A 24,930-nucleotide genomic window follows, 5' to 3' on the forward strand; every position below is an offset into this window, starting at 1 on the left:
GTGATCCTGAAGGTGGGGTGGATCTGTGATATGTACTGTGACTATTTCTCTGTGCTTTTGCGTTTTTTAATTTTTTATAATAAAAGTCGCCTTCTGAGTATAATATTCAGAAGCCCCGATAATAATGACTCAAATTATTTCTCTTTAGCTAAATTTATTTTCCTTCCCTATAATATTAAGCATAATTCTTTAAGCATATTACTTACATGATATTTAAAAGTATATCTTTCATTTATACATAATATCAGGAATAAAACAATTTAACTTATGGGAACTAATAAGTTTAAACTTTGGGGCTATCTCAAAAATTTACCTGTGTAGTTTAGGGGGTAGTTTATACAGTTGCCATTATGTATCAAACAGAAGAAATGTGAGTTTCTGTTTGTTTACTTGCTTGCTTTAAAATGCCGTTAATTTTCAGCAATATATTTTTTATTTTGTTCTCATTTGGGGCATGGTACTGAGGACTTATGCATGCCAGGCAGGTGGTCTGCTACTGAGCTGTATTCCAAGTTCTTAGTCCTTAAATTCCTCAATAATTTATAAAAGGTACCCAGCGTATCTCCCAGTTCTTCAGAGAGCCATCGAACGGTGGTATGGAGAGCCAGCATGCACCACTCCTATCTTAAAGCTCTTGGCAGAACTGATGCAAAACAGGTAAGCAGCTGGGACTGGTCCACAGAGCTCACATCTGCCTGTGTGCACTGTTGGAACTGAGCAGCAGCCCAGGGCAGAGATCAGTGAAGCCGGCAGATAGGAACTTTGAAAGGACAGAGCAAAGGTTACAGAATGCTGTGGGCGTGTGAGGCTGAGAGGAAGGAAAAGTGGGCAGTGTAGTTCATAGACAGAAATACTTGGAAATGGAAAGAGTTGGATGACTAAGACCACTGTTATTTAAAATATTCAGAGTCACAAAATGGAAAGGAAAAGGCAGTTGCTATTTTTACTATTTTTCTGCCTAGCTACAGTTCTGTCAAATTTTAAATGAGGAAGAAATGTGGGGCTGGAGTTAAGAGCACTGACTGCTCTTCTAGAGGTCCTGAGTTCAATTCCCAGCAACCACATGGTGGCTCACAACCATCTGTAATAGAATCCGATGCCCTCTTCTGGTGTGTCTGAAGACAGCTACAGTATACTGACATACATAAAATAAATCTTTTTAAAACTATGCTTTTTGAGTCCGAGGTTCCACTTTGTAAACAATGAAGCAGAGTGTCAGGGCATTTCCCTTTGCCCTGGAGCTCTGAGGGTGTCTCTGTTTTAACTCCCAGGACCCTTCTGTGCTGCATGCGTGTTCAGGCTGATGTACACGCTCAGGTTTTCACTGGGTTAGCGACTGAGCGTCCTTCTGTGTGGGGTGCGTGTGTTTGCAACCACAACACTTCTCAGACCTTACAATTTGAGCAGAGCAGCCGGAGTTCAGATGTTATTATGCATAGAGCTATTAACAGATTTGGCAAAGGGTTTGGGGGAACTCAAGCAACCTCCTTGTGTCTGCCTTTTTAAATCTGTCATTGTGAATGTAACACCAGTTACCTGTCGAGTAGCTGTCCTGTTTCAGCAGTGCCTCTCTGCAGATGGCCAGACAGGGAAGGAACCCTTGGATCAACAAATAGTGAAGAAATTATTGTACATATTTTATCAGTAGCTTTTCAATAGGAGTGACTCTTTAAAGAATACTTAGTACTGAATGAAATTCTTATAAATGAAATTGCAAATTTTGCTGTATTTCTTAGGTCTCAGCGTTTGAATTTTGATGTGTCCTCTCCTAATGGAATTCTTCTCTTCAGAGAAGCCAGCAAAATGATTTGCACCTATGGTAAATACCTTTCCCACATTGTCTCTGCAGCATAACTCAGCTGCTTCTGGAAGGAAAGACGTTGATTTGAACCTTCATGTCTGATTGGATTAGTGTGGTGGATAATAGTGCAGAAAGCAGGACCCTTTGCAGAACAGCATCAGGCAAGAGAGGGAAGAACATCCTGGCCAGTCTGAGTTAATTTGGGGGATAAAATCGCACTGTCATTTGTAAAGAGTACAGTGGATAGGTTTTTCACAGTTAGAGTCTGTTCAGAATTGTCATATTTATATCAAGGAGTTCCTGGTTTTGGGTCTGTGAGTGCTTAGACAGCTTTGTCAGAAAATCCCCTCAAAAAAAAAAAGGCAGGAATTGTTTTGTTGCAAGGCATGTTTGGGTTCTGTGCTCCTAGGAGCAGTGTCCCCAGGTCAGGCTGGCTCTAGTGGCTCTAAGTTACAGTTGCTTATAATTTATTTGGTAGATAGGCCTAAGAATTAGCATTATGCCTAATACTTGCTAATTAAGACAGCTTTATTAATAACATTATCTGAGGTATAAGCATTTGTTTCTTTTGTTATTTAATAATTTCATACATGTATATACTATGTTGTGGTTAGTCTCATTCCCAGACCCTCTTTGTTTCCCTGATAACCCTTTCCTTACAGTTCTCTTACCAATATTTGTTTGTTTTTGTTTTGTTTTGTGTCCTGTAGAATCTTTGTGATGCTGGGTTTGGAAACAAGCTTCAGAGTTTGGCAGGCTCACTGGTGGGGATAAACTGGACACCGTTTCCCTACTCCCAGAGTCAGTTAGTTTCCAATAGGTTGCAACAAGTGGCAGAACTCCATAAGCCCCTTTTCTGTCCCTCTGTGAGTGCCACAGGGTCTTTCTTTTGTGGGCCCAGTGCCTGTGCACACAGCTGTAGTGAGCTCATGACTGCCTGGGTTATGTTGGACTCCCAAGACGGCAGGTCCTGGCCCCTCTCCCTATCCTTCAGTTCTTTGATTTTTGTCTGCCTCCTTTTCCACAGTATTCCCTGAGCCTTAAGGGGGTGGAGTAAATGTCTCATTTAGGGTGGAGCCTTCAGCCGGGGATCTTTGCAGTCATGTCCATTGAGTGCATGGAGAGGCTGCTCTGATAAGTACGTAGCTTTGTCTGCAGGAATCTAGAAGGTGACTTGGTGATGTGTCAGTTCAGCAGACAGCACTGTTAGGTTCTACTGTAGGGCCTGAGGCCTGTTTGGTCATGGATTTGGGGCATAGTTTATCGTACTGAACATGTATTCCCTCCTACAGAGTGCACCATGATTTTTTTTTTATTTAGTATTCAACATCCTTAGTCATGAGGGAAATGTGCATAAAACTACATTTAAGATTCCATCTCAGCCCAATCAGAATGGTAACCATCAAGAATACAGATGACAACAGATGCTGACAGGGAGGTGGGATCTAATGCTGACAGGGATAAACCACTGCCACCACTGTGACCCAGTCTTCAAGTTCCTTGGGAAACTAGAAATTTCTCTGAGACATTGAGGTAATGAGGATAGAGCAGATAGGAACCTTCTAGTCTAGTTTAGTGTGTTTTGTCTGAGGCCAGGTTTGAGTGAGGTTCCTGTGCGGTACATCTATTGTAGATGTTGTCTTGCGTCCCATTTTCTTTTCCTTTGTAGTTTTGTGTGTTTCTTTGGTCTCCATTTTTGGATTTTTTGGTTTGTTGTAATTTTCCACACCAGTAGCCGACTCTGAAAGAGTCTATCTTTCACTCTATCTCAGAAAGCTAGTGATGTTCATCTGTCCTGAGTACTATATGGCCTTTATAGAGTGCTGCAGGCTTCCCTGCTGTAGTTCTGTATGAGTGTGTGCATGTGTAAGTACCTGTAACTTTTCAAAAAGTGAAAGCATACTTAGAAGAAAATAAATTAGGCATTTTAACTGTTCTTATTTATTTCAGAGCACAGTCTGGTATTCTGAGCTATCTCTTTTGTAAGGTTCCATTAAAAAATGTTCATTTTTAACTGTACATTTGAATTTGAGCTTGCAATCCTTAGTAAGTGCACAGTGGCAAAAGAAGCTGCCTATTTAGGGCAGTACACTACACTCTCATTTTGCCTTGTACCAATGGCTATACTTTAATGTGTACTTTGCCTTCACGTGTGTATATGTACCATATGCATACCTACTGTCTGAGGAGGCCAGAAGAGGGCATCAGATCTCCTGGAGCTGCAGTTATAACCAGTTGTGAGGTGGGACAAAAGTCCTCTAAAAAAGTAGTAACACACTTAAGCACTGAGCCGTCACTCTAGCCTTCCCGAAAGGAGACAGTAATTATCATTGTGAAGCAATACATATAGCTTTACCTGGTAACTGGCAGGGCTTGCACTATGCCAGTGTTGGGCTCCCTCTCCTATTGCTTTGAGACTTGTTGACTGTTGCAGTGGTTCATGAAAGTAGTGACCTCAGCCTTTCTATCTGGCTTTCCCGGATAGAATGTAACTCTGGCTAGTGATGCCAAGAGGAGTCAACCTCTGTGGTCTTAAAAGCTCTCCAGTGTCAAACACAGTGGTCAGGCACAGAAGAAGGCATTGCCATAAAGCATGAGAAAGATAACAGTGTGAGGATTGCATTGGAGGAACCAAAGAGGAAAGGCAGGGAGCCTTGAAAGCGTGCAAGTTCAAACAGGTCTCACATAGTCCAGGCTGTCTTCAGCCTCGCTCGTGCAGTCTTGAGCTGCCTTTCCTCTCCTGCCTCTACTCCCAGTACCGCGATTACAAGTATCCATAAGAGTGGCTGTCAGCCAAATGTTCTTGAAAAGAAATCCAGGAAGGGACTTTGTTGCTTAGAAGAAGGCTAAGAGATTAGAGTCAGGATCTGCGTCTCAGTTTAGAATAATAGTTTAGGTAGTTCTGGGTTTTATCTGCTGTCGTGTGCTTTTTTTCCTGTATTAAGTCACTTATCCCGTATTCGGCAAGCAGTACTCAGGCAGGTATTGCTAGTTCATGACCTTGGTTAAGTTGCTTCAGTTTCTTCTTAAATAGAGAGAATAATACATAGCTTATGAGGTGGTTGTAACGAATTCACTCATACTGTCCTGAAAGGCCCTAGACCAGTTAGCCGGACTAGCTGTTGTGATTACTGTAACCAGAAATTGACATTGAAAGTGTAGGCCTGAAGAAGCTTACTGGGTATTAATTAGGTAGCTAGCAGTTGATTGGATTGGAAGTCCGTGGACTGTAGATAGTAATTTTTCTATATCCCTTTAATGCTCCTTAAGAAGAATTAGGAAGTTTAGGACAAGCACTTGTGTTTTGATGATTTTTGTCTCAAAACTTGGAGGGAAACCAAAGTACAATTGGGAAACTATCTCTCAGCTATGTGACTAGTGGCTTTAACACATGCATTTCACATCAACTAATAGACAACTCCCCCTCATCGCTGTGGACCCCGGACTGGCTTCCACCAGCCTTCTGGGCCTGGCATGATTTCTCACCCTGCTTTTCCTCTGGAGAGTCTGGAATGCTCTTGGAGGGAGATTGTGGTGGAGCTCGTTGGAGGGAGAGCTGCCATCTAGTGACCTGGAAGATGAAAGAGTTAACCGTGGAGACTGAGCAGAGCTTGAAACACTTCTCTGGGTTATCCAGGATGAAGGACGGGAATCCTGACGGGCCAGAATATTCTGCAATGTCTTCTGTGCCCATCCTCACTTAGCTTCCCTGCAGCTCCCCTTCCTGGGCAGGGTTTGGATAGTCAGGGAACTGGATCTGGTGGGCCTGGAGAGGACTCAGTTCTTAATGTACCTGATTTATTGCATATTTTGAAAACTATCTCTTTTTCACTGCTCTGTGAGACTGGCAGAAAAATAATACTTTTGATATGCTGTTTTATTTATCTACATTCTGTCATGATATACTTTGATGTAAGTTTTTAATTTTGCTTCAGCTCTCAGCTGCTCTTGCCGTTACAGCTCAGGGTCAGCACTGAGGTTAGCCACAGTAGCGCAAAACAATTTCCTGTTTGTACAGCCCAGGTAACATTTGGATGAGGATTAAATTTTACCACATTTTCTACTAGCCCTAGCCTATTATTTCTAATGAGTTTTAAATTGCTTCAAGAACATGTATTTCAAAACTTAGTGCAATGATCCTTCAGCCTGAGCAACTTAATAAAAGAAATTTCTTCTCTAAATTTTTGGTTAAAATGTTGCATGCAGTGTAATAAATGTTATTACTCTGGAAACCTACTTCTCAGTTTTAAGAAGTGGATGTTTTTATGCTCAATTTCCATTTGTTTAATCTTTTCTTCTCATTGCCTCTGGGCCCTGGTATCTTTAGTGACGTGTGTTGGTTGAAGAGTGCACAGAGGGAGAAATGCTGCCCACCTTCACAAGGCTGGCCGACGTGGGCTCTCACAAGGCCAGCTGACGTGGGGTCCCTTGTATTTTTTCCTTTTGTAATATATTTTAGAAAGCTTAGGTTGTAACAATTTCAATTTTAAAAACAGCTGGAACAAACTATGACTCTTCCATTTACATCTTGGGCTGAGAGATGGCTCAGCAGAGGACCAGGGTTTAATTCCCTGCACTGACACGGCAGTTCTAATTGGCCTATAACTCCAGTCCCAAGTAATCCAGTCAACTCTTCTGGTTTCCATAGGTACCAGGCACACCAGGTGCACATACATACATGTAGACAAAGCACTCATACTTCTGCATGGATAGACAGACAGACAGAATCTCACATTTTTAAAATTCTTTTTCTTGTTCATTTTTATTGGATATTTTCTTTATTTACATTTCAAATGTTTTCCCCTTTCCAAGTCTCTGCTTCAGAACCCCCCATCTGAATCCCCCCTCCCCTGCCTCTATGAGGGTGCTCCCCCACCCACCCACCCACTCATATCTTCCCACCCTGGGATTTCCCTACACTGGAGCATCAAACACCCTCAGGCCCAAGTGCCTCTCCTCCCACTGATATCCAACAAGGCCATCCTCTGCCACATATGCAGCCAGAGCTGTGGGTCTCTCCATGTGTGTTCTTTGGTTGGTGGTCCAGTCCCCAGTCCCCAGGAGCTCCGGGGGCTGGCCTGTTAACACTGTTGCTCCACCCTTGGGGCTGCAAATCCCCTCAGCTCCTTCAGTCCCTTCTCCAGCTCCTCCATCGGGGACCCCATACTCAGTCCAATGATTGGCTTCAAGCATCCAGAAAAAAGAATTTACATTTTGGGGTAACATGCTTTTTTAACACTCATAAGTTGAGTTTGTAAATTGTTATACAAACCATTGCTGCTCCCTATGACACAGTAGTGGTTTACTCACTGAGTTTTACAGAGCCCTAGGGGTCTGTGAAAGTACCAAAAAAGTTCTCTAGGGAAAAAGGGGGGTGCGAGGGGGCGCAGAAGAGGGGGCCTGGACAACTACAGAGTTACACAAACTAGATTTGTTTGTAAAGGGTATCTCCAATTAAGAATAATTCCTGGAATGCCAAATTAGGAGGAAAGCTTTGGTCATATATTTACATTAAGATGATAACAGGACGATAGATGAAAACTGCATAGGTTCTGAAATACTTAGAGATCTTGTAAGATGCCAGCAGAAAATGATAGATGTTGAAAACACCCCATGGCCCTGAACCGTGTGTTTTCAACATCTATTATACGGTCCTGGCATTATGTTCAGCATGCAGATAGATGGGAAAGGTTCCGAAAGTCTTGTGGAGACAATAAAATGATTATCCCTTGAGAACCCCAGAATCCCTCTCAGCTAACTTACCAAAGGAAATTCCTTAAAGTCTACTCCATGGTGTCTCAGAAACTACGGGTTAGACTAAACCAACCAAAGAGGGAGCACGGGCTGGGCCTAGGCCCCTGCACATATGTAGCAGATGAGCAGCTTGGTATCCATGCAGGTCCCCCAGACAACTGGAGCAGGGGATGTCCCTGAGCCTGCTGCCTGCCTGCCTGTGCATCCTGTTCCCCTAAATGGACAGCCTTGTCTAGCCTCAGTGGGAAAGGATGTGCCTAGTCCTGCAGTGACTTGAAGTGCGAGTGGGAGGAGCTGATAACCCAAAGGGGCTTCCCCTTCTCAAATGACAAGGAAGAGAGATGGAAAGAAAGAGAAAAGAAAAGGAAGGAAAGGAAGGAACGCCATGGAACTGGAGACATGGCTCAGCGGTTAGAGCACAGCTGTTCCTCCAGAAAACCCAGCCTGGGTTCCCACTGCCCTCATGGAGTTCACAGTTACCTGTAACCTAAGGTCAGGGAATTCAGCACCCTCTTCTGGCCTCCACAAGCATGGAGCACTCATGTCATATGTACAGACAGAAATTTTTTGTGTGTTCAAGAATATGTGGGCAACACAAATTGGACTTGATGAATGGGAGGACAGTGTTGGATCTGGAAGGAGTCTAAGGAAGAGATTATGATCAAAAGACATTGTATGAAAATTTCAAAGAACTGATTAAATAAATATTTTAAGAACGCTTTTTATTAAAAAAGAGAAATAGACTGCTAGGCAGTGGTGCAACACGCCTTTAATCCCAGAGCTTGGGAGGCAAAGGCAGGCAGTTGTCTGTGAGTTTGAGGCCAACCTTGTCTAGAGCAAGTTCCAGGATAGACCAGACTATACAGACAGACCTGTCTCAAAAAACAAAAGGGGAGTGGGAGGGGGAGTAAAACGTAACAAGAAAACTCAGATTGCAAAATTGCTAGAGTCCTGAGTAAAAGTCACTCTTGCCTCTACTGTTCATGGATGTGCATCCACACAGACTATCCTGTGTCTTTCTGTCTGTCTGTGGAGGGCAAAGGATAACTTTGAAGAGTTATTTCTCTTCTTCAACCAGGTGAGCTCCAAGGATCAAACTCAGGTGATCAGTTAGCAGACACCCACTAGATCATCTTGCCAGCACCAACTTTATGCTTTTAAAATAAGTTTGGTGGGATAGGCTTAAGGAATATAACATGTTGTGTGGTGGTTACAGACAGTAGGGATGGTTTGGGTGACTCACTGAGTGGTGACGTCCTTGCTTGAATATGAGACTAGCCACTGGAGCAAGAGCAACCTGTGAGGAGACCTCATGTGCCTGTTTCTGTGTTTGAGTTTTAACTGGCTTCTTGTATAGATTACCACAGTCGCCGTGAGTTCCTGAGAACAGTGGCCATGTCCTGTCCAGGAGAAGGTGTTTCATAGCACCGCTCTTCCCATTCTCCTGCTCTGACACTCTTCCCACCTCCTCAGCTATGTTCCCTGAGCCTAGGGGTTAGGGTGGAAACAGATGCGTACCCACCCCAGCCTGGGACTGAGCACTCCTGTCTTGAGTCTCAGCACTTTGACCAGTTATAAATCTCTGTGCTAACCACTGCCCACTGCAAAGAGAAGTTTCTCTCACCAAAATTGAGAAGAACACAAATGGATACAAACATAAATGTTTTATAAGGCAGTTTAACAAAGTGACCACTTAATAATAGGGTTTTTTCCCCCCTAAGGACTGTCACTTCCCCAGCCATGAGCCCTTGACCAGGCTTAAGAATTTCCTATTGAGCATGAATTGGTCACTGTGGAGCAGTCCTTACCATCAGAGAATAGTCAAGAGTTGTGCTATTGCACCGGTGAGCTGTTGTCTAGCAGGTCAGCGTGCAGTGCCAGGGAAGATTGGTGAGGTCGTTTCTCCATAGTATTATCCAGCTCTGTAAAAGCTAGCGGCAGGCCAGAAGTCTCGCAGGCAGTTCCAAGTAGATTTCCTTGTCTGCACCCCAATAGGTATGATCTTCAGCAGGACGGTCTTACCATGTGGTTAAGGTGAGCAACCAAGAGTAATGTCAGTGGCCAGTAAATGTGAGCTTTGTTGAGTGATGGTGCCGTGCCACTGTGAGCATCAGGTGATGCAAATGTATCCCTGGAGTGGGGAATCTTAAAGCTGTATGAAGAGATGTATGTGTGGGAACATGGAACAGATAGCAAACTTTATATGTTTCTGTTGTTTTTGTTCTTGTTTGGTTTTTTTCTTTGAGCTTTTACTTTTTTCCCTCTCTATATTTGTTTACATTCCAAATGATTTTCCCTTTCCCGGTTTCCCCCTCCCAATAAGTCCCATAAGCCCTCTTCCCTCCGTTCATTCTCCAATCAACCCCCTCCCACTTCTCTGTCCTGGCAATTCCCTACAATGCTGGATCAAGCCTTTCCAGGACCAGGGTCCTCTCCTTCCTTCTTCTTGGGAATGATTTTATATGTAAATTGTGTCTTGAGTATTCAGAGCTTCTGGGCTAACATCCACTTATCAGTGATTGCATTCCATGAGTGTTCTTTTGTGATTGAGTTACCTCACTTAGGATGATATTTTCCAGATCCAACCATTTGCCTAAGAATTTCTTGAATTCATTGTTTTTAATTGCTGAGTATCTTGTGGGTTTTTTTTGTTTTGTTTTGTTTTGTTTTTTAATAGCAGAGATTTGGCATTTGTTAGGTTACTGGAGAGGTTGAAATAGGCCTGGTTGAGAAGGTGACATTTAATCAGGCTTCTTGTAAGTAAGAGTTAATCATGAGAATCCTTCCTTAGGGAAGTCTTCTGGGCTTAAGGAATAGACTTGGGATCCTGAGGCAAGAATGTGTCAGTCATGTGTGAAGAGCTTCATGTGTGAAGACTGACCAAGTGAGGGCCGTGGCAGTGCTGAGAAGTAATGGAGCACTAGTTATATCTTGAAGCTAAAATCAAGTCGAGTAGTTGAATGAACAGTGTGTGCAAAGAACGTAGTCAAGGGAATTTAGCAAAGCAGCAAAAGAAAGGGAGTTGCTGCTAACTCGGATGGAGAAGCTCAAGAGATGGAGCAGCTCAGTAGCTCCACGTTGACCACGTCTAAGATGTTGGTCCCATCCAAGATGCTGAATGTGGATGTGACATGGGACTGTGGAGTCTGGAAGTTCCAGGCTAGGGAAATGCCTGTGAGTTGTTGATTCTTGAGCAGTGTTTAAAGTTACAAAACTCAGGTGGAGGCAGTAGTAGAAGGGAATATAAACATGGAAACCTTAGATTTAAACCCTAGTGTAGGAGGTAAAGGGATGGGGGAGTGGGCAGCGGGGGCCGGGGCGAGTCTGCATAGACGAGTGCTTGCAACCAGCACATATGTGTGAGAAATAAGACTGGCAGAACTGAAAGAGGGAAAGTCAAAGCTTGTTCAAAGCTTGTTAGTAAGAATAGGAGGAGAAATGGGGACAGTGTTACAGTGTTAGGTTTTTTTGTTGTTGTTTGTTTTTTTTTTTTTGTTTTTTTGTTGTTGTTGTTGTTTTTGATGAGTCTTGTTGCAAAAGGAGCAAAATCTTACACCAGCCAGTGAGGTGTTGTGTTGGTTTCCCTTTTGAAATGGAAGAAATCCTGAGTGTTTTACTCTAATGATAATGATCTAATAGCAAAAAGAAAATAATTGCCACAGAGAGAGAGAGAGAGAGAGAGAGAGAGAGAGAGAGAGAGAGAGAGAGAGAGAGAGAGGAAGCATGTGTTGCTTCAGCCTCAAGCACAGAAGAGCTCTGGCTGAGGCAGCTTTCGATGTGGGTTCAGACAGTAAACGGTGTGGATATTAGGGAAGTGTAGGATTCAGGATGTGGTCCTACAAGGTGATACATTTTTACTACACATCAGCAATGCTCGCAAACACCACTAATTTTATGGTCCTAACAGTTTGCTTAATTGTCTATAGCTTTGCCAATGCTGCATTCATCTCTTGTCATTTGAGAGGGAAATACTGTATTTCCATCCAGTCTCCACAGTATATTTCTACTGCAGACCACTTCTGTCTGTGGTGTATGGTCTGTAGAGGCAAGAGTGGTTCTGTGACCTGAGCACGGAAATGAGCAGTCGTCTTTCCCTGCCGCTCTGCTCCCGTCGTTTTGATTGCAGCCTCTCATACACTGTTCAGCCACACCACTAAGAAAGGCTTCAACCGGAGCGGCCTACTAAATATCAACTTTCTTATTAAGTTTTAAAAAAAGGAAAAAGAAAATATGACTCAATGTGATAGGTATTTTTCTAAGCCGGGAAGCAAAGTTGTCCATACTGGTAGGAGATGTTAGTGTCAGATATCTTACCCCCTACACCTTCTTTCCCTCCACCACCACTCCCCCTTCCCCCTTCCTCTCCTCCCCCCCACATCCCTCACCCCCAACCCTGGCATAGAGAACTGGTACACAGGCAGCTCACTTGAGGTGACTGTGTATGAAGGGCCAGAGAGCAGGCAAATGGTACAATATTGGCTTTACCATAAATTATGTAATGGAAGGGATTAGAGGGATGTGACATTTCCTGTATTGTACTTAGCTAACATCACCTGCTCTTTTCCAGACCAGTTCTTCCATAGGCTTAGACTAGAACAGGTGAACTATGTAAGGTCATGCTGCACGTTTACCGGGCACTATGCTACTTACTGCTGGCAAGCCTTCACATATGCTGTCTCCCTTACTCCACATAAAAGCCTTGGGAGTTATGGATATTATCTTCATTTTATTGATAAGGAAGCAGGGACTTACAGAGATTAATAACATTCCCAGATTACCAAGGAGTAAGTTGGGTGAGCTAGCCTTTCAGTTCATGGCATTCTCCTGAGCCCTGTATAGCTTTGACATCGCCATATCCAGGCCCAGTGTTAAGGATAGGGGCTTTGCCCCTACTGCTAATTATGGCACATGTAGTCAGTGAGACAGTGTAGTTTGGGTTTGATACGGTTCTGGACTTAGAAAGTGTCATTTCCTTTAGTGCTGCTGCAGTAATATCATAGAAGCAACTCTCACCGACTTGAGTGGGTGCCAGCCTAACGCGGCCAGTTGCCTCCCACTGCAGTGCTGTGGGACAGATCTCTCTTAGATTGGAACTGTACAGTCTTGGGGCACAACAAACAAACCAAAACATTAGAAAAGTCTTTATAGTAATGTGAATCTAATTACTAGACTGTAAGCCTTTTGAAGGCACAGTCTCAATTTTGGAACATATTACTGAGTAATCCATGCTGGGGAGAGAAAGGTTGGCCTGAGACAATACCACCTTAACAAGCCTTCACATCCTTGGTCTTCAGTAGCACCCATCGAATACTGGGACGCTTGAGTAACACAAGATAGTTTCCTAATTCAGACATATTAATCATGATTTTTAAAGACCATAATAGTGAATCAATAAATCAATTCAGACATGTTTGGCACAGTTAAGTGTGCCAGGCATTGCAACTTTAGCAGAAAATATTAGACTCCTGAATCTCATTATGGATGCTCTAGTCCGTTACGTTCAAAACTGTCCTGTCACAGTCTGTAAGCTGGGGGGAGAGAAAAGCGGGGAGTGGGGGGAAGACTCCACATGACAGCCCAGCTGGCTGTGAAGGTGCACATGCTCCTTATCTCTCCCTTGAGGAGGGCAGAATAAATAAGCCTGCACCTTTGTTTTCTTTGTCTCTGGCCCCCAGCAAACACAAGGTGTACGAGTGCCTCGCTGCCTCCAGAATGACCCTAGCTCTTCCTTTCGTCTGTCTACAGTGTGTTCTTCTTCAGAAGGAAGGTGTGGATGGGACCTTGATTTATGTTTATTTGTGACAAGGTGGTACCCTACTTTTTTAGACACAAGCTTTTGTACTTAATCTACCCAGAACACATTACATCTTCTGAGGTCACTTGAGAAGCTTGGCCCTTCAGACATAAGCTGCTCCCAGAGGTCTTTCCTGTTGTCCACTGTCTAAGCAGAGCTTGTCTCCCCTATGATCACAGCATCAGAAATCCCTACTCTGACCATATTTGTCACATAGTAGAGTTAGTAATAACTCTCTTCACACCATCACAATGAACTCCGCAGAGCAGTAGTTGGTTTTGTTCATGAGCTAATCCTAGCACCTCACAAATAGTAGCTGTTAAACAAATACTCTCATATTGCATTTAGTGTTTGTGCAGCTATAGTATCTGTCTCTAAGGTGAGTTAGATTGAGGTCAAGAAAGGGTACAAAATATGCTACTAAGTTCCAAGATAGACTTCCACTTTCCAGACAAAACTTTTGTTCTCAAAATGACAGGCAAAAGCTACATAAATGTCTGAGCCACAAGCAAAATGGCAGTGTTTAATGACAGATGGAGGGGAGCTCTCTGCGGACTAGTTCTATTTCATGCTCCACTAGAAAACTGGTCCTTTTTAATCTCTAAGTACATATCTAGTCATCATAATAAAGCTATCAAGCGTGCTTACCTAGGATGCTCAAAGTCCAAGATTGGATCCCTACCATCTCATAAACTGGATGTGGAGATGCAGGTCTGTGATCCTAGTATATGGTATCTAGAGTCAGAAGAATTAGAAATTAAAGAAAATGTACACAAATGATTGGGATGAGGAAGTAGGTTCAAGGGAAGAGTTGAAGGTTGGGGGCCAAGGAACCACTGGCTAGTCCTCTTGAAGTAATGACATGTATGAACATGTTGGACCATCAAGGGAGTCTAAACATTGGGCACATCATAAAGCTGGAGCAGCCGGGCGTGGTGGCGCACACCTATAATCCCAGCACTTGGAGGCAGAGGCAGGTGGATTTCTGAGTTCTGGGACAGCCTGGTCTATAGAGTGAGTTCCAGGACAGCCAGGACTACACAGAGAAACCCTGTCTCGAAAACCCAAAAAAAAAAAAAAAAAAAAAAAAAAAAAAATGCTGGAACAGGATCTAAAATGATGAGAATGAGAAGAAACTGGTATCTTGTATAGAAGGCTGTTGGTGCGTGGTATGAAAGGCTGTTGATATGTGGTATGGAAGGCTGTTGGTGTGTGGTATAGAAGGCTGTTGGTGCATGGTATAGAAGGCTGTTGGTGGTTTGGTGTAGATGTGTCGCAAACGCCTGCCTCTTGCCAGGCATTTAACTGCAGGCTTGAGATCATTAGCAGGATTGGTGGTTCTGAGCAGGAAACAGTCATTTTTCACCATTGCTCTCAGCATGTTCAGAAAACCTTGAAGATGCTTCCCTTCCACCTCCTCCAGCTCCAAGATTGCCTTTGGGGCCACTTCTGCTCACAGCCAGATCAGGTGATGGATACTTGGAAGCTTACTTCTTATTCGAGTTGGCCCAGACTAAACTATACTATACCTCTACATTTTTAGAAATTTAATATAGTTTTATATTTAAAAGCAACACTCATTTGAATAATAAAAAGAAGTGCTAAGAGTGTGTCTATTGTTTAAAGAATTCATAGACACTACTTAACTATACACTTTCAGAATACATTTCAGACAGAGAAACTGTTGATTATAAGTGCTAAGTACTACTAAAATGGTAAGGTGATTATATAATCAATTCTTTGTCTTGTTATTGGTCAGCATATGTATTTTTTGGTCAGTGTTTTCTAAAGGAACAAAACTGCAGCATGTGATGGCGTACACCTGGAAGGCAGAGACAGACAGGTGGTCTGAGTTCAAGACCAGCCTAGTTGTCATAGCAACAACCAAGTTCCAGGACAGCTGTTGCCTTATAGAGAGGTTCCGTCTCAAAAACAAAGAAGACTGAACATAGGAGTGCACACTTTACTCCCAGCACACAAGAGGCAGAGGCAGGCAGATAGATCTCTGTGAGTTTGAGGCCAGCCTAGTCTATATAGTGAGTTCCAGGACAGCTAGGACTACATAGAGAGATCAAATAAATTGATTGATTGATAAATAAATAAATAAATAAATAAATAAATAAGGGTTTCAGTCTGTGCCTGGAACTGATTCTATGCCACAAAACTCCATACCCAAATACCATCAGAAGAGAGTGGGTCTCCCAGGAGTGCTGACACGCCTGAGAACACAGGTAAGACCACCACTTCTGTTTAAATTCCTGGCCCAAGAGGGACCCGCCCAGAGCCATCAGGACACAGGAACCAAGGAACAGCCAGGGACAGGAGCCTTCCGGTTTCTGTTTGCACCCTGAAGCTGACGCTGAAACACAGCTCTCCATACCCAAATTCCTCCTGGAGAGAACTGGTCTCCCAGGAGTACTGACACATAGGCTTGCTTGCAGGAGGGACAAGACACAGTCAGAGACAGCAAGACCAGCTAACACCAGAGATAACCAGATGTGAGAAGGAAGGGTAAGAACATAAGCCACAAAAACCAAGGCAACAGAATTCAGTTTTCCTACCACAGCGAACTCTGGATACCCTAACACACCAGAAAAGCAAGACTCTGCTTTAAAATCACATCTCATAATGATGATAGAGGACTTTAAGAAGCACGTAAATATTGGGAGGCAGAGGCAGATGGATTTCTGAGTTCAAGGCCAGCCTGGTCTACAAAGTGAGTTCCAGGATAGCCAGGGCTACACAAAGAAACCCTGTCTTGGAAAAAAAAAGGACATAAATAACTCCCTTAAAGAAGTACAGGAGAACACGGGTAAAACAGCTAGAAGCCCTTAAAGAGGTAACACAAAATCCCTTAAAGAATTACAGGAAAATACAACCAAATGTGAAGGAATTGAACAAAACCATTCAGGATCTAAAAATGGAAATAGAAAAAATAAAGAAATCATAAAGGAGACAACCCTGGAGCTAGAAAACCTAGGAAAGAGATCAGGAATCATAGATTCCTACATTACCAACAGAATACAAGAGAATAGAAGAGAGAATCTCAAGTGCATAAAACACCATAGAAAACATTGACACAACAGTCAAAATGCAAAATGCCAAAAGCTCCTAACCCAAAATATCCAGGAAATCTAGGACACAATGAGAAGACCAAACCTAAGGATAATAGTTATAGAAGAAAGAAAAGATTCCCAACTTAAAGGGCCAGTAAATATCTTCAACAAAATTATAGAAGAAAATAACTTCCCTAACCTAAAGAAAGAGATGCCTAGGAGCATACAAAAGCCTACAGAACTCCAAATAGATTAGACCAGAAAAGAAATTTCTCCCATCACATAATAGTCAAAAACACCAAATACACAAAACCAAGAATATTAAAAGCAGTAAGGGAAAATGGTGGAGTAACATGTAAAGGCAGACTTATCAGAATTTTACCAGAGACTATGAAAGCTAGAAGATCCTGGGCAGATGTCATGCAGATCTTAAGAGAACACAAGTGCCAGACCCGGCTACTATGCCCAGCAAAATTCTCAATTACCATAGATGGAGAAACCAAGATATTCTATGACAAAAACAAATTTACACAATATCTTTCTACAAATCCAGCCCTACAAAGGATAATAGATGGAAAACACCAACAGAAGGAAAGAAACTACACCCTGGAAAAAGCAAGAAAGTAATCTTTCAGTATACCCAAAGAAAAATAACTACACAATCATAAAAATGACATCAAAAATAACAGGAAGCAGCAATCACTATTCCTTAATATCTCTTAACATCAATGGACTCATTTCCCCAGTAAAAAGACTAACAGACTGGATACATAAACAGGACCCAGCATTTTGCTGCTTACAAGAAACGCACCTCAGTGTCAAATATAGACACTACCTCAGAGTACAGGGCTGGAAAACAATTTTCCAAGCAAATGGTCCCAAGAAACAAGCAGGAGTAGCCATTCTAATATCGAATAAAATCAACTTTCAACCAAAAGTTATCAAAAAGGATAAGGAAGGACACTTAATACTCAATCAAAGAAAAAAAATCTACCAAGAAGAACTCTCAATTCTGAACATCTGTGCTTCAAATGCAAGGGCATTTACCAAAGCTCAAAGCACACATTGCACCTCACACAATAATAGTGGAAGATTTTCAACACCCCAGTGTTCTCACATGGAAACACAAACTAAACAGAGACACATTGAAACTAATAGAAGTCATGGACCAAATGGATTTAACAGATATCTATAGAACATTTCTTCCTAAAACAAAAGAATATACCTTCTTCTCAGGACCTCATGGTACCTTCTCCAGAAGTGACCATATAATCAGTCACAAAAAAAGGCCTCAACAGATACAAGAAGATTAAAATAATCCCATGCATCCTCTCAGATCACCATGGACTATGGCTGGTCTTCAAGAGCAACAAAAATTACAGAAAGCCCACATACACATGGAAGCTGAACAACACTCTACTCAATGATAACTTGGTCAAGGAAGGAAGGAAGGAAGGAAGGAAGGAAGGAAGGAAGGAAGGAAGGAAGGAAGGAAAGAAGAAAAAGAAAGAAAGAAAGAAAAGAAAGAAAGAAAGAAGAAAAGAAAGAAAGAAGAAAAAAGAAAGAAAAGAAAAGGAAGGAAGAGAGAGAAAGAAAGAAAGAAAAAATGAATTTAAAGACTTTAGAAATTAATGAGAATGAAGGCACAGCATACCCAAACTTGTGGGGCACAATGAAAGCAGTGGTAAGAGGAAAACTCATTGCTCTGAGTGCCTCCAAAAACAAACTGGAGAGATCATACACTAGCAGCTTGACAGCACAGCTGAAAGTTCTAGAACAAAAAGAAGCAAATATACCCAGGAGGAGTAGATGGCAGGAAATAATCGAACTCAGGGCTTAAATCAACCAAGTAGAATCAAAAAGAACTATACCAAGAATCAAAAAACCAGGAGCTGGTTCTTTGAGAAAATCAACAAGATAGATAAACCCTTAGCTAGATTAAACAGAGGGCACAGAGACAGTATGCAAATTAATGACATCATAAATAAAAAAGGAGACATAACAACAGAAACTGAGGAAATTAAAAAAAAAATCATCAGATCCTACTACAAAAGCCTATATTCAACAAAACTGGAAAATCTGAATGAATGGACAATTTTCTTTTTTTTTTTTTATTCGATATAATTTATTTACATTTCAAATGAATTCCCCTTTTCTAGCCCCCCCCCCCACTCCCCGAAAGTCCCGTAAGCCCCCTTCTCTTCCCCTGTCCTCCCTCCCACCCCTTCCAAGTTCCCCGTTCTGGTTTTGCCAAATACTGTTTCACTGAGTCTTTCCAGAACCAGGGACCACTCCTGCTTTCTTCTTGTATCTCATTTGATGTGTGGATTATGTTTTGGGTACACAGATACCAAATACCAAAGTTAAATCAGGATCAAATAAACCATCAAAACAGTCCCATAACCTCTAAAGAAATAGAAGCAGTCATTAAAAGTGTCTCCCAACCAAAAAAAAAAAAAAGCCCAGAAGGAACACTATCCAATTCATTCTATGAAGCCACAGTTATGCTGCATTTTCTCCCTTGCATTCCTATGGAATGGTTTCTGTCTAATCAGGAACCTGTTACAATTTCCTTTGATACAGGACTTTATAAGAGATTTTTTTTCCCAACTTCTCATGTTTAATATTCCAAATAGATTTTAAAAACTGGTTGAGTACATATTACTTTTAGCTTCAGAAGATATGTATATTTAAGAGGCATTTAACTATTATGAATTATTTTGATGACTTAAAAATGTCGATACTGAGTTGTGTATTTTAAAATAATTTTATTTTAATAATTATTTAAATAATTATTTTAAACATTTTTAATTAATAATAATTATTTTAAATAATTATTTAGTTTAATAAAAACAAAAACATAAATAATATAAATAAATGAATGAAAATTAAAGATAAGTGAACAGAATTGATAGAATAATATATATAAATGAAAAGAGGATTTATTAGAATGCCTTACAGGCTATAGTCCAGATAATTCAACAATGACTATCTCTCAATGGGTAGATTAAGATTCTGGTATTTGTTCAGTTCAGTCTTCGAGCCTGGATGTCTCAACAGACCAAAATGGTACTGAGGTCCTGGAGGATTCCTAGTGAGAATTCAATCTGTGTTAGAATTCTGGAGAGTAGGTTTTAATATCATCAAAACAATGCCCCAGTCACAGGATAGATTAACTTGCCTAGAAAGAGTGTAGGCAATCAGGCAAAAAGCAAGTGCTTCCTTCTTCCGTATGTGTGCTTGTCACTAGAAAGTATGCCCCAGATTTAAGGCGGGTCTTTCACCTAAAATGATCTGTTCTAGAAGACCCCTCACTGACGTGCCCAGCCAGCCGTTTGGGTTTTAGATGTGGTCAAGTTGACAACCAAGATTAGCCATCACAGCCTAGAATTTCAGTAGAGTTTTTAAACTAATCATCTCAAGATCTTCTAAGACCAAAAGAAACAGTAATTATTTTGTATAGTGTGAGTAATTTCTGTGTGTCTCATCTAATTCCAAATCTATAGGGCTCCTAGAAATAAAGTAACCTAAGATTAATTAAGTTCACATAGGAAATTAAACCACCCAGAATTTAGCATCAGTTACATCTCAGGCTTTCTTTCTCCTCTCTTCTCCTCCTCCTCCTCCTCCTCCTTTCTCCCCCTCTCTCTCTCTCTCTCTCTCTCTCTCTCTCTCTCTCTCTCTCTCTCTCTCTTTTCCTCCTCCTCCTCCTCCTCCTCCTCTCTCCCCCTCTCTCCCTCCCTCCCTCGCTCTCTCTCTCTCTCTCTCTCTCTCTTTTCCTCCTCCTCCTCCTCCTTCTTCTTCTTTCTTCTTCTTCTTCTTCATGATTTAGCTGGTTATTTTTTAGTATTTTTTAAGATAACTCTCAGAGAATTTCCTGCAATCTCTTTTGAGTATATTCACCTCTCAGCTCCCGTACCTCCCTTCCATTTCTTCCCACTCAACTTGAGAGTTCATCTTCCCCAATGAATCCAGTTTGTGTTACCCAGGCACTCGTGGGAGTGGTGCCTACCTTGTGGTCAGCCTACCAGGGGCCTTAACACTGAGGGAAACTAGAAGCTCTCAGATGCTGTAGCCCCTCAGGCAATGGAGGGATTTGTGCCTGCCTCTCTATACTGAGATTCTGCTTAATTGGTTGTTTTGTCCTCTCTCTCTCTCTCTCTCTCTCTCTCTCTCTCTCTCTCTCTCACTCTCACTCGCTCTCTCTGTCTCAAAACGTTTTACTAACTCAGTTTTTCTCTCTCCTTTTTAACATTTATGTATGCATTTATTGTGCACTTCTGTATATGTGTATATTGATGTGTGCACACCTAAATCACAGCACATGTGTGTAAGTTAGGGGACAACCTACCCTCCACCACAGGGGATGGATTTCAGGCCCTCAGACTGGGCAGCAAGGGTCCCTAGCCACCAAGACATCTCATCACCCCTTACCCTAACATTTACATTGAAGTACATAAACCAATCTGAAGAGTATGTCTCTCATCCATTTCTTCAGCTTTATATATGTATCAGTGTAGTCACCATCCAAATAAGAAAATGTATGCCTTCCATGGTACCCTTAATTGATTTTTTTCCTTGGGCTCTTCATTCTTCCCAAATAGATGTCTTGTATATTTATATTTTTTACAATGGATGATTCATTGTGGGTGGAAGTGCTGAAGGAAATTTACCCACTAACTGCATGGTGAAATGCTGGTGTGCATTGAATTTTGTCTTCTCATATCACTTTCTTTCTGCTTTTACCCTGCAACAGGAAATCAGATCCTGTCTCTTGGGACTCTCTCCAAAGATGAGATTTATCCAATGAAACTCAAGGGCATCTCCATCTGCTACTCAGCTCTCAAGTCTGCATTGTGTGGAAATTATGTCAGCTTTGGCGTCTTCAAGTTGTATGGGGACAACCATTTTGACAATGTACTCCAGGCCTTTGTCAAAATGCTGCTGTCAGTGTCTCACAGTGACTTGCTGGTAAGTACTGCTGTGCCCTGGGGTCTTCATGTGAGATGTGAAGTGCCAGCACCACAGGCCTGGAATTGTTGCAGTAAAGCCCAGGGATCCAAATGCCACTACATTTGCCAGCTCTGGATTTAACCAGCTCTGGACAGCAATGGTGATGATTCATATAATTGAACACACAGGCTGAAAAGATCAGAGCTGTCAACCCTAACCATTGGTCACCAGAGTGTTCCAGCTTCCTCATGAAAAGTAGATTTAATAGTGTCCATGAACTGCTTTCAACTGTGTTCATGGTTCACAAAGGGAAATAACAGGATTGGGTGCAGAGTTCCCCTGCCTGACATTCCACTTATTGCTTGAACTTCCTTTGTATTAAAATTTGGGTATGGCAGATAGTGTTAACTGAGTGTTGAACTATATGACATATTAAATGGTGGGCAGTCATTTACCTCAGTTAATCACCTCTGTCCTGTAGGGCACACTTTTTAAATGAGTGAGCTTTAAATTGTGATTCCTTGGCCCTTTTCTGCTCTGACATTGATTCTGTGATGTATGTTAGTGACCTTAAACTTTGAAATCTTTCAAAAATGTCTTGGAAGCTCATTAGAAATGCAAATGTCTAGACTTGTCTCAGCAGAGCTTCTTTAAAACATTCCTGACAGTTTATACAGAAGCCATTTGTATGTTCGATGTGTTTTCAGTACTTGTTAAAATAACCAAGTTCAGGATTGGGTTAGTTGAGACTTCTCACCTCACCTGGTGAGCTCATGTGAGTAATGTTCCTAGACCTTAGAATGGACTAGAGCACAGCACTTCAATCCAGGGTAGGTAGCCTGCAACAGAGTGAAAAGCTCACAGAGTAAGCACTGCCTCAATGACAGAAATTACAGAGTGGAACCTGGAATCTATCAGTCACCGTATTCATCAGCCTCATTGACAGGATTTTTCACTACAGTTGTGGTCCTCCATGAGAACCCCTCAGAAGTTCTCAGACCCAAGGGTACCATGAGACTGGATTTACCATGTATGAAAATAAATGTTTATTTGAAAGCCACACTTCAGAGCTTTTTATTGACTGAGTCTGGAGTGAGGATCAGAAGCCACATCTTAGTAAGCATGCTTATGGAGATGTTGTCATTTCGTGAGATGCTGTACTGCTCTGGGTTATACTTGCCATGAGTGTGATGCCTTGATACTGTGTTCTTTGCATTTGAGCTCTCCCAGGTATTTTCTCATCACTACTATGATAAATATAAATAATCATTTGTTAAGTGGGTTGGCCTTGTCCAGATATAGCGGACTGTGTCCTGTCCTATAGGTGTCCTGTCCATGTAGCTTGACATTTACTCTCTCTCTGTAGCAATATCGGAAACTGAGCCAGTCTTACTATCCACTCCTGGAATGTCTCACCCAGGACCACATGAGTTTCATCACCAACTTGGAGCCTCCTGTGCTCCTGTACGTTCTCACATCTCTCTCCGAGGGACTCACCACTCTTGGTAAGGACCATAGAAGACTGTTCTCTACAGGAAACACTTGCCTTCATTCTCCTAATGTATGTGTTCATTGACATTCTTGTCCTATTAGTGGAAAAGAAATGTTATCAGACCAACTGAAAGGTTATTTTACAAGCTAATACTTGCAAATGGGAAAATACACTTTAATATTTTATTCATTTTAATCAGTTTTGACATAGTTTAAATACCATAAAAGTCCAAAAAGTTCTAACGAGTGCATACATAATAATGAATCACAACAGTTTCTAAAGTGTTTGTATCATTACAGAAAGTTCAAGTATGTCCTCATCAAATTTATTCCTTACCCTTAACCCTACTCTAAGGAAACTATCTTTCTCTTTCCAGACTCTCATAAAGTGGGCTCTTAAAATAGGAAACGGTTTGTATCTTGTTCCTTTGACTTAACAGAATGCCTTTGAGAATCATCTGTGCTGTTTTTAAGTCAGTTCACTTATGCCTTCACAGCTTTTGCTGAGTATAATTGCATCATATGGAGAACCACACTTCTTTTATCATCTAATAGCTGTTAGAATTGTTTTCATTACTTGACTATCTTGAATATAGCCACTATGAACATTCATGCACAAGTTTTTACTTGACAATTCTTCGTATTCCCTTTGAACAAATACCTGGGGTAGGATTTCTGGGTTGTATGCTGTCAGTTTTACAGTGCTGAGATGCCATTTTACAATATGACCATAATGCTTTGCTACAGCACTATAGAAAGGTTACAGCTGTTCTTCATCCTTACATTTGAGTGATTCTTTTCATGCTGACCCATCACAATATATATGAAATAGAATTTCTTTGTGGTTTTAATTTTCATAATGCCAGTGAATAATTTGAGGACATTTCTATGCTTATTTGTCATTCATATATTGTTAGTAAATTATTTCTGCAACAAAATGCTTGAGAGAAGTCAACATAAAGAAAGGAATGTTAATATTTTGGTTCATAATTTCAGTTTGTGGTCTCATGTTCCCCTTACTTTGAGCCTAAATGGCAGGAAGCATTTGGCAGAACAAAGTTTCCAACCTCATAGTGACCAAGAAGCAGAGGGATATAAGATAACATAAACTGTTTCTTCCTCAGGTTGCTTCTGGTCATGGAATTTTATCAAAGTATAGAAACCTAAGTGGGACAATACTAGTAAGAACATACACAGGGAGGGGGATATATTAATATTAATGATCATATTTAGAGGTTAAACTAACCATGCATTACTTACTTGGGGTGATAGGATTTTGATACATATTTTTACATCTTTATTTGTGTCATATATTGGTGAATTCTTCTATACTAATATATTTTCCTATGGTTCTTATATACTGTTCTATTTTCTTTTTCCAGGTTTGCTGTTGCTTTGGATTTTTTGGTTGGTTGGTTGGTTGGTTAATTGGTTGGTTGGTTGGTTGGTTGGTTGGTTGGTTGGTTGGTTGGTTGGTTTTTTAAGGCAGGATTTCTCTGTGTAGTCTTGGCTGTCCTAGAACTCACATTGCAGCTCCGAAGCAGGGTTCACCTGCCTTTGCATCTCAAGTGCTGTGATTAAAGATAAGAGCTAACACGCACCCAGCTTGTTCTGTTTTTATAACCCTGACATGTGATAGTGTTAGTTTTGTGCCTTCATAATATGAGCTTAGAAATGTGTCCTCCTCTGCTGTCTCAGGTTTGCATAGAATTGTACAGGGGTTGTTTAATGTTTACTAGCATTCTCCAATTCAACCATCAGACTTAGATTTTTCTTAGGGAAATTTCCAACTATAAACAAAATTTCTTCAGTGGCGCTTTAATATTTATTATATCACCAGAGATTTGGCTGTTCATGTCTTTAAGAATTTGTCTGGGTTGGAGAGATGGATCAGTGGTTAGGAACACTGACTGCTCTTCCAGAGGTCATGAATTTAAATCCCAGAAACCACATGGTGGCTCACAACCATCTGTAATGAGAAATAAATAAAGGACCTTTGGCCCAGAGTGTGTGGGGACTGGAGCAAGAGGGAGAAAGGGAAGGGGGTGGGGAGGATTTGTCCATTTTACCTAAAGTTCCTC

At 41.5% G+C, this 24,930-nt stretch overlaps 1 protein-coding gene across 2 annotated transcripts in view; it reads left to right on the forward strand.

Moving 5' to 3' along the window:
- Ranbp17 (RAN binding protein 17) overlaps window positions 1-24,930 on the forward strand; it is a 308,050-nt gene that overhangs the window by 236,267 nt on the left and 46,853 nt on the right. For both annotated transcript variants that reach the window (XM_052196787.1, XM_052196788.1), the window contains 4 exons: window positions 550-657; window positions 1,737-1,819; window positions 21,162-21,376; window positions 22,725-22,863. In XM_052196787.1, the coding sequence (XP_052052747.1) occupies window positions 550-657; window positions 1,737-1,819; window positions 21,162-21,376; window positions 22,725-22,863 (545 nt within the window). The remainder of the gene's footprint in view (window positions 1-549; window positions 658-1,736; window positions 1,820-21,161; window positions 21,377-22,724; window positions 22,864-24,930) is intronic.

Source organism: Apodemus sylvaticus, chromosome 10 (assembly GCF_947179515.1).
Source record: "Apodemus sylvaticus chromosome 10, mApoSyl1.1, whole genome shotgun sequence".
NCBI lineage: Eukaryota > Metazoa > Chordata > Mammalia > Rodentia > Muridae > Apodemus > Apodemus sylvaticus.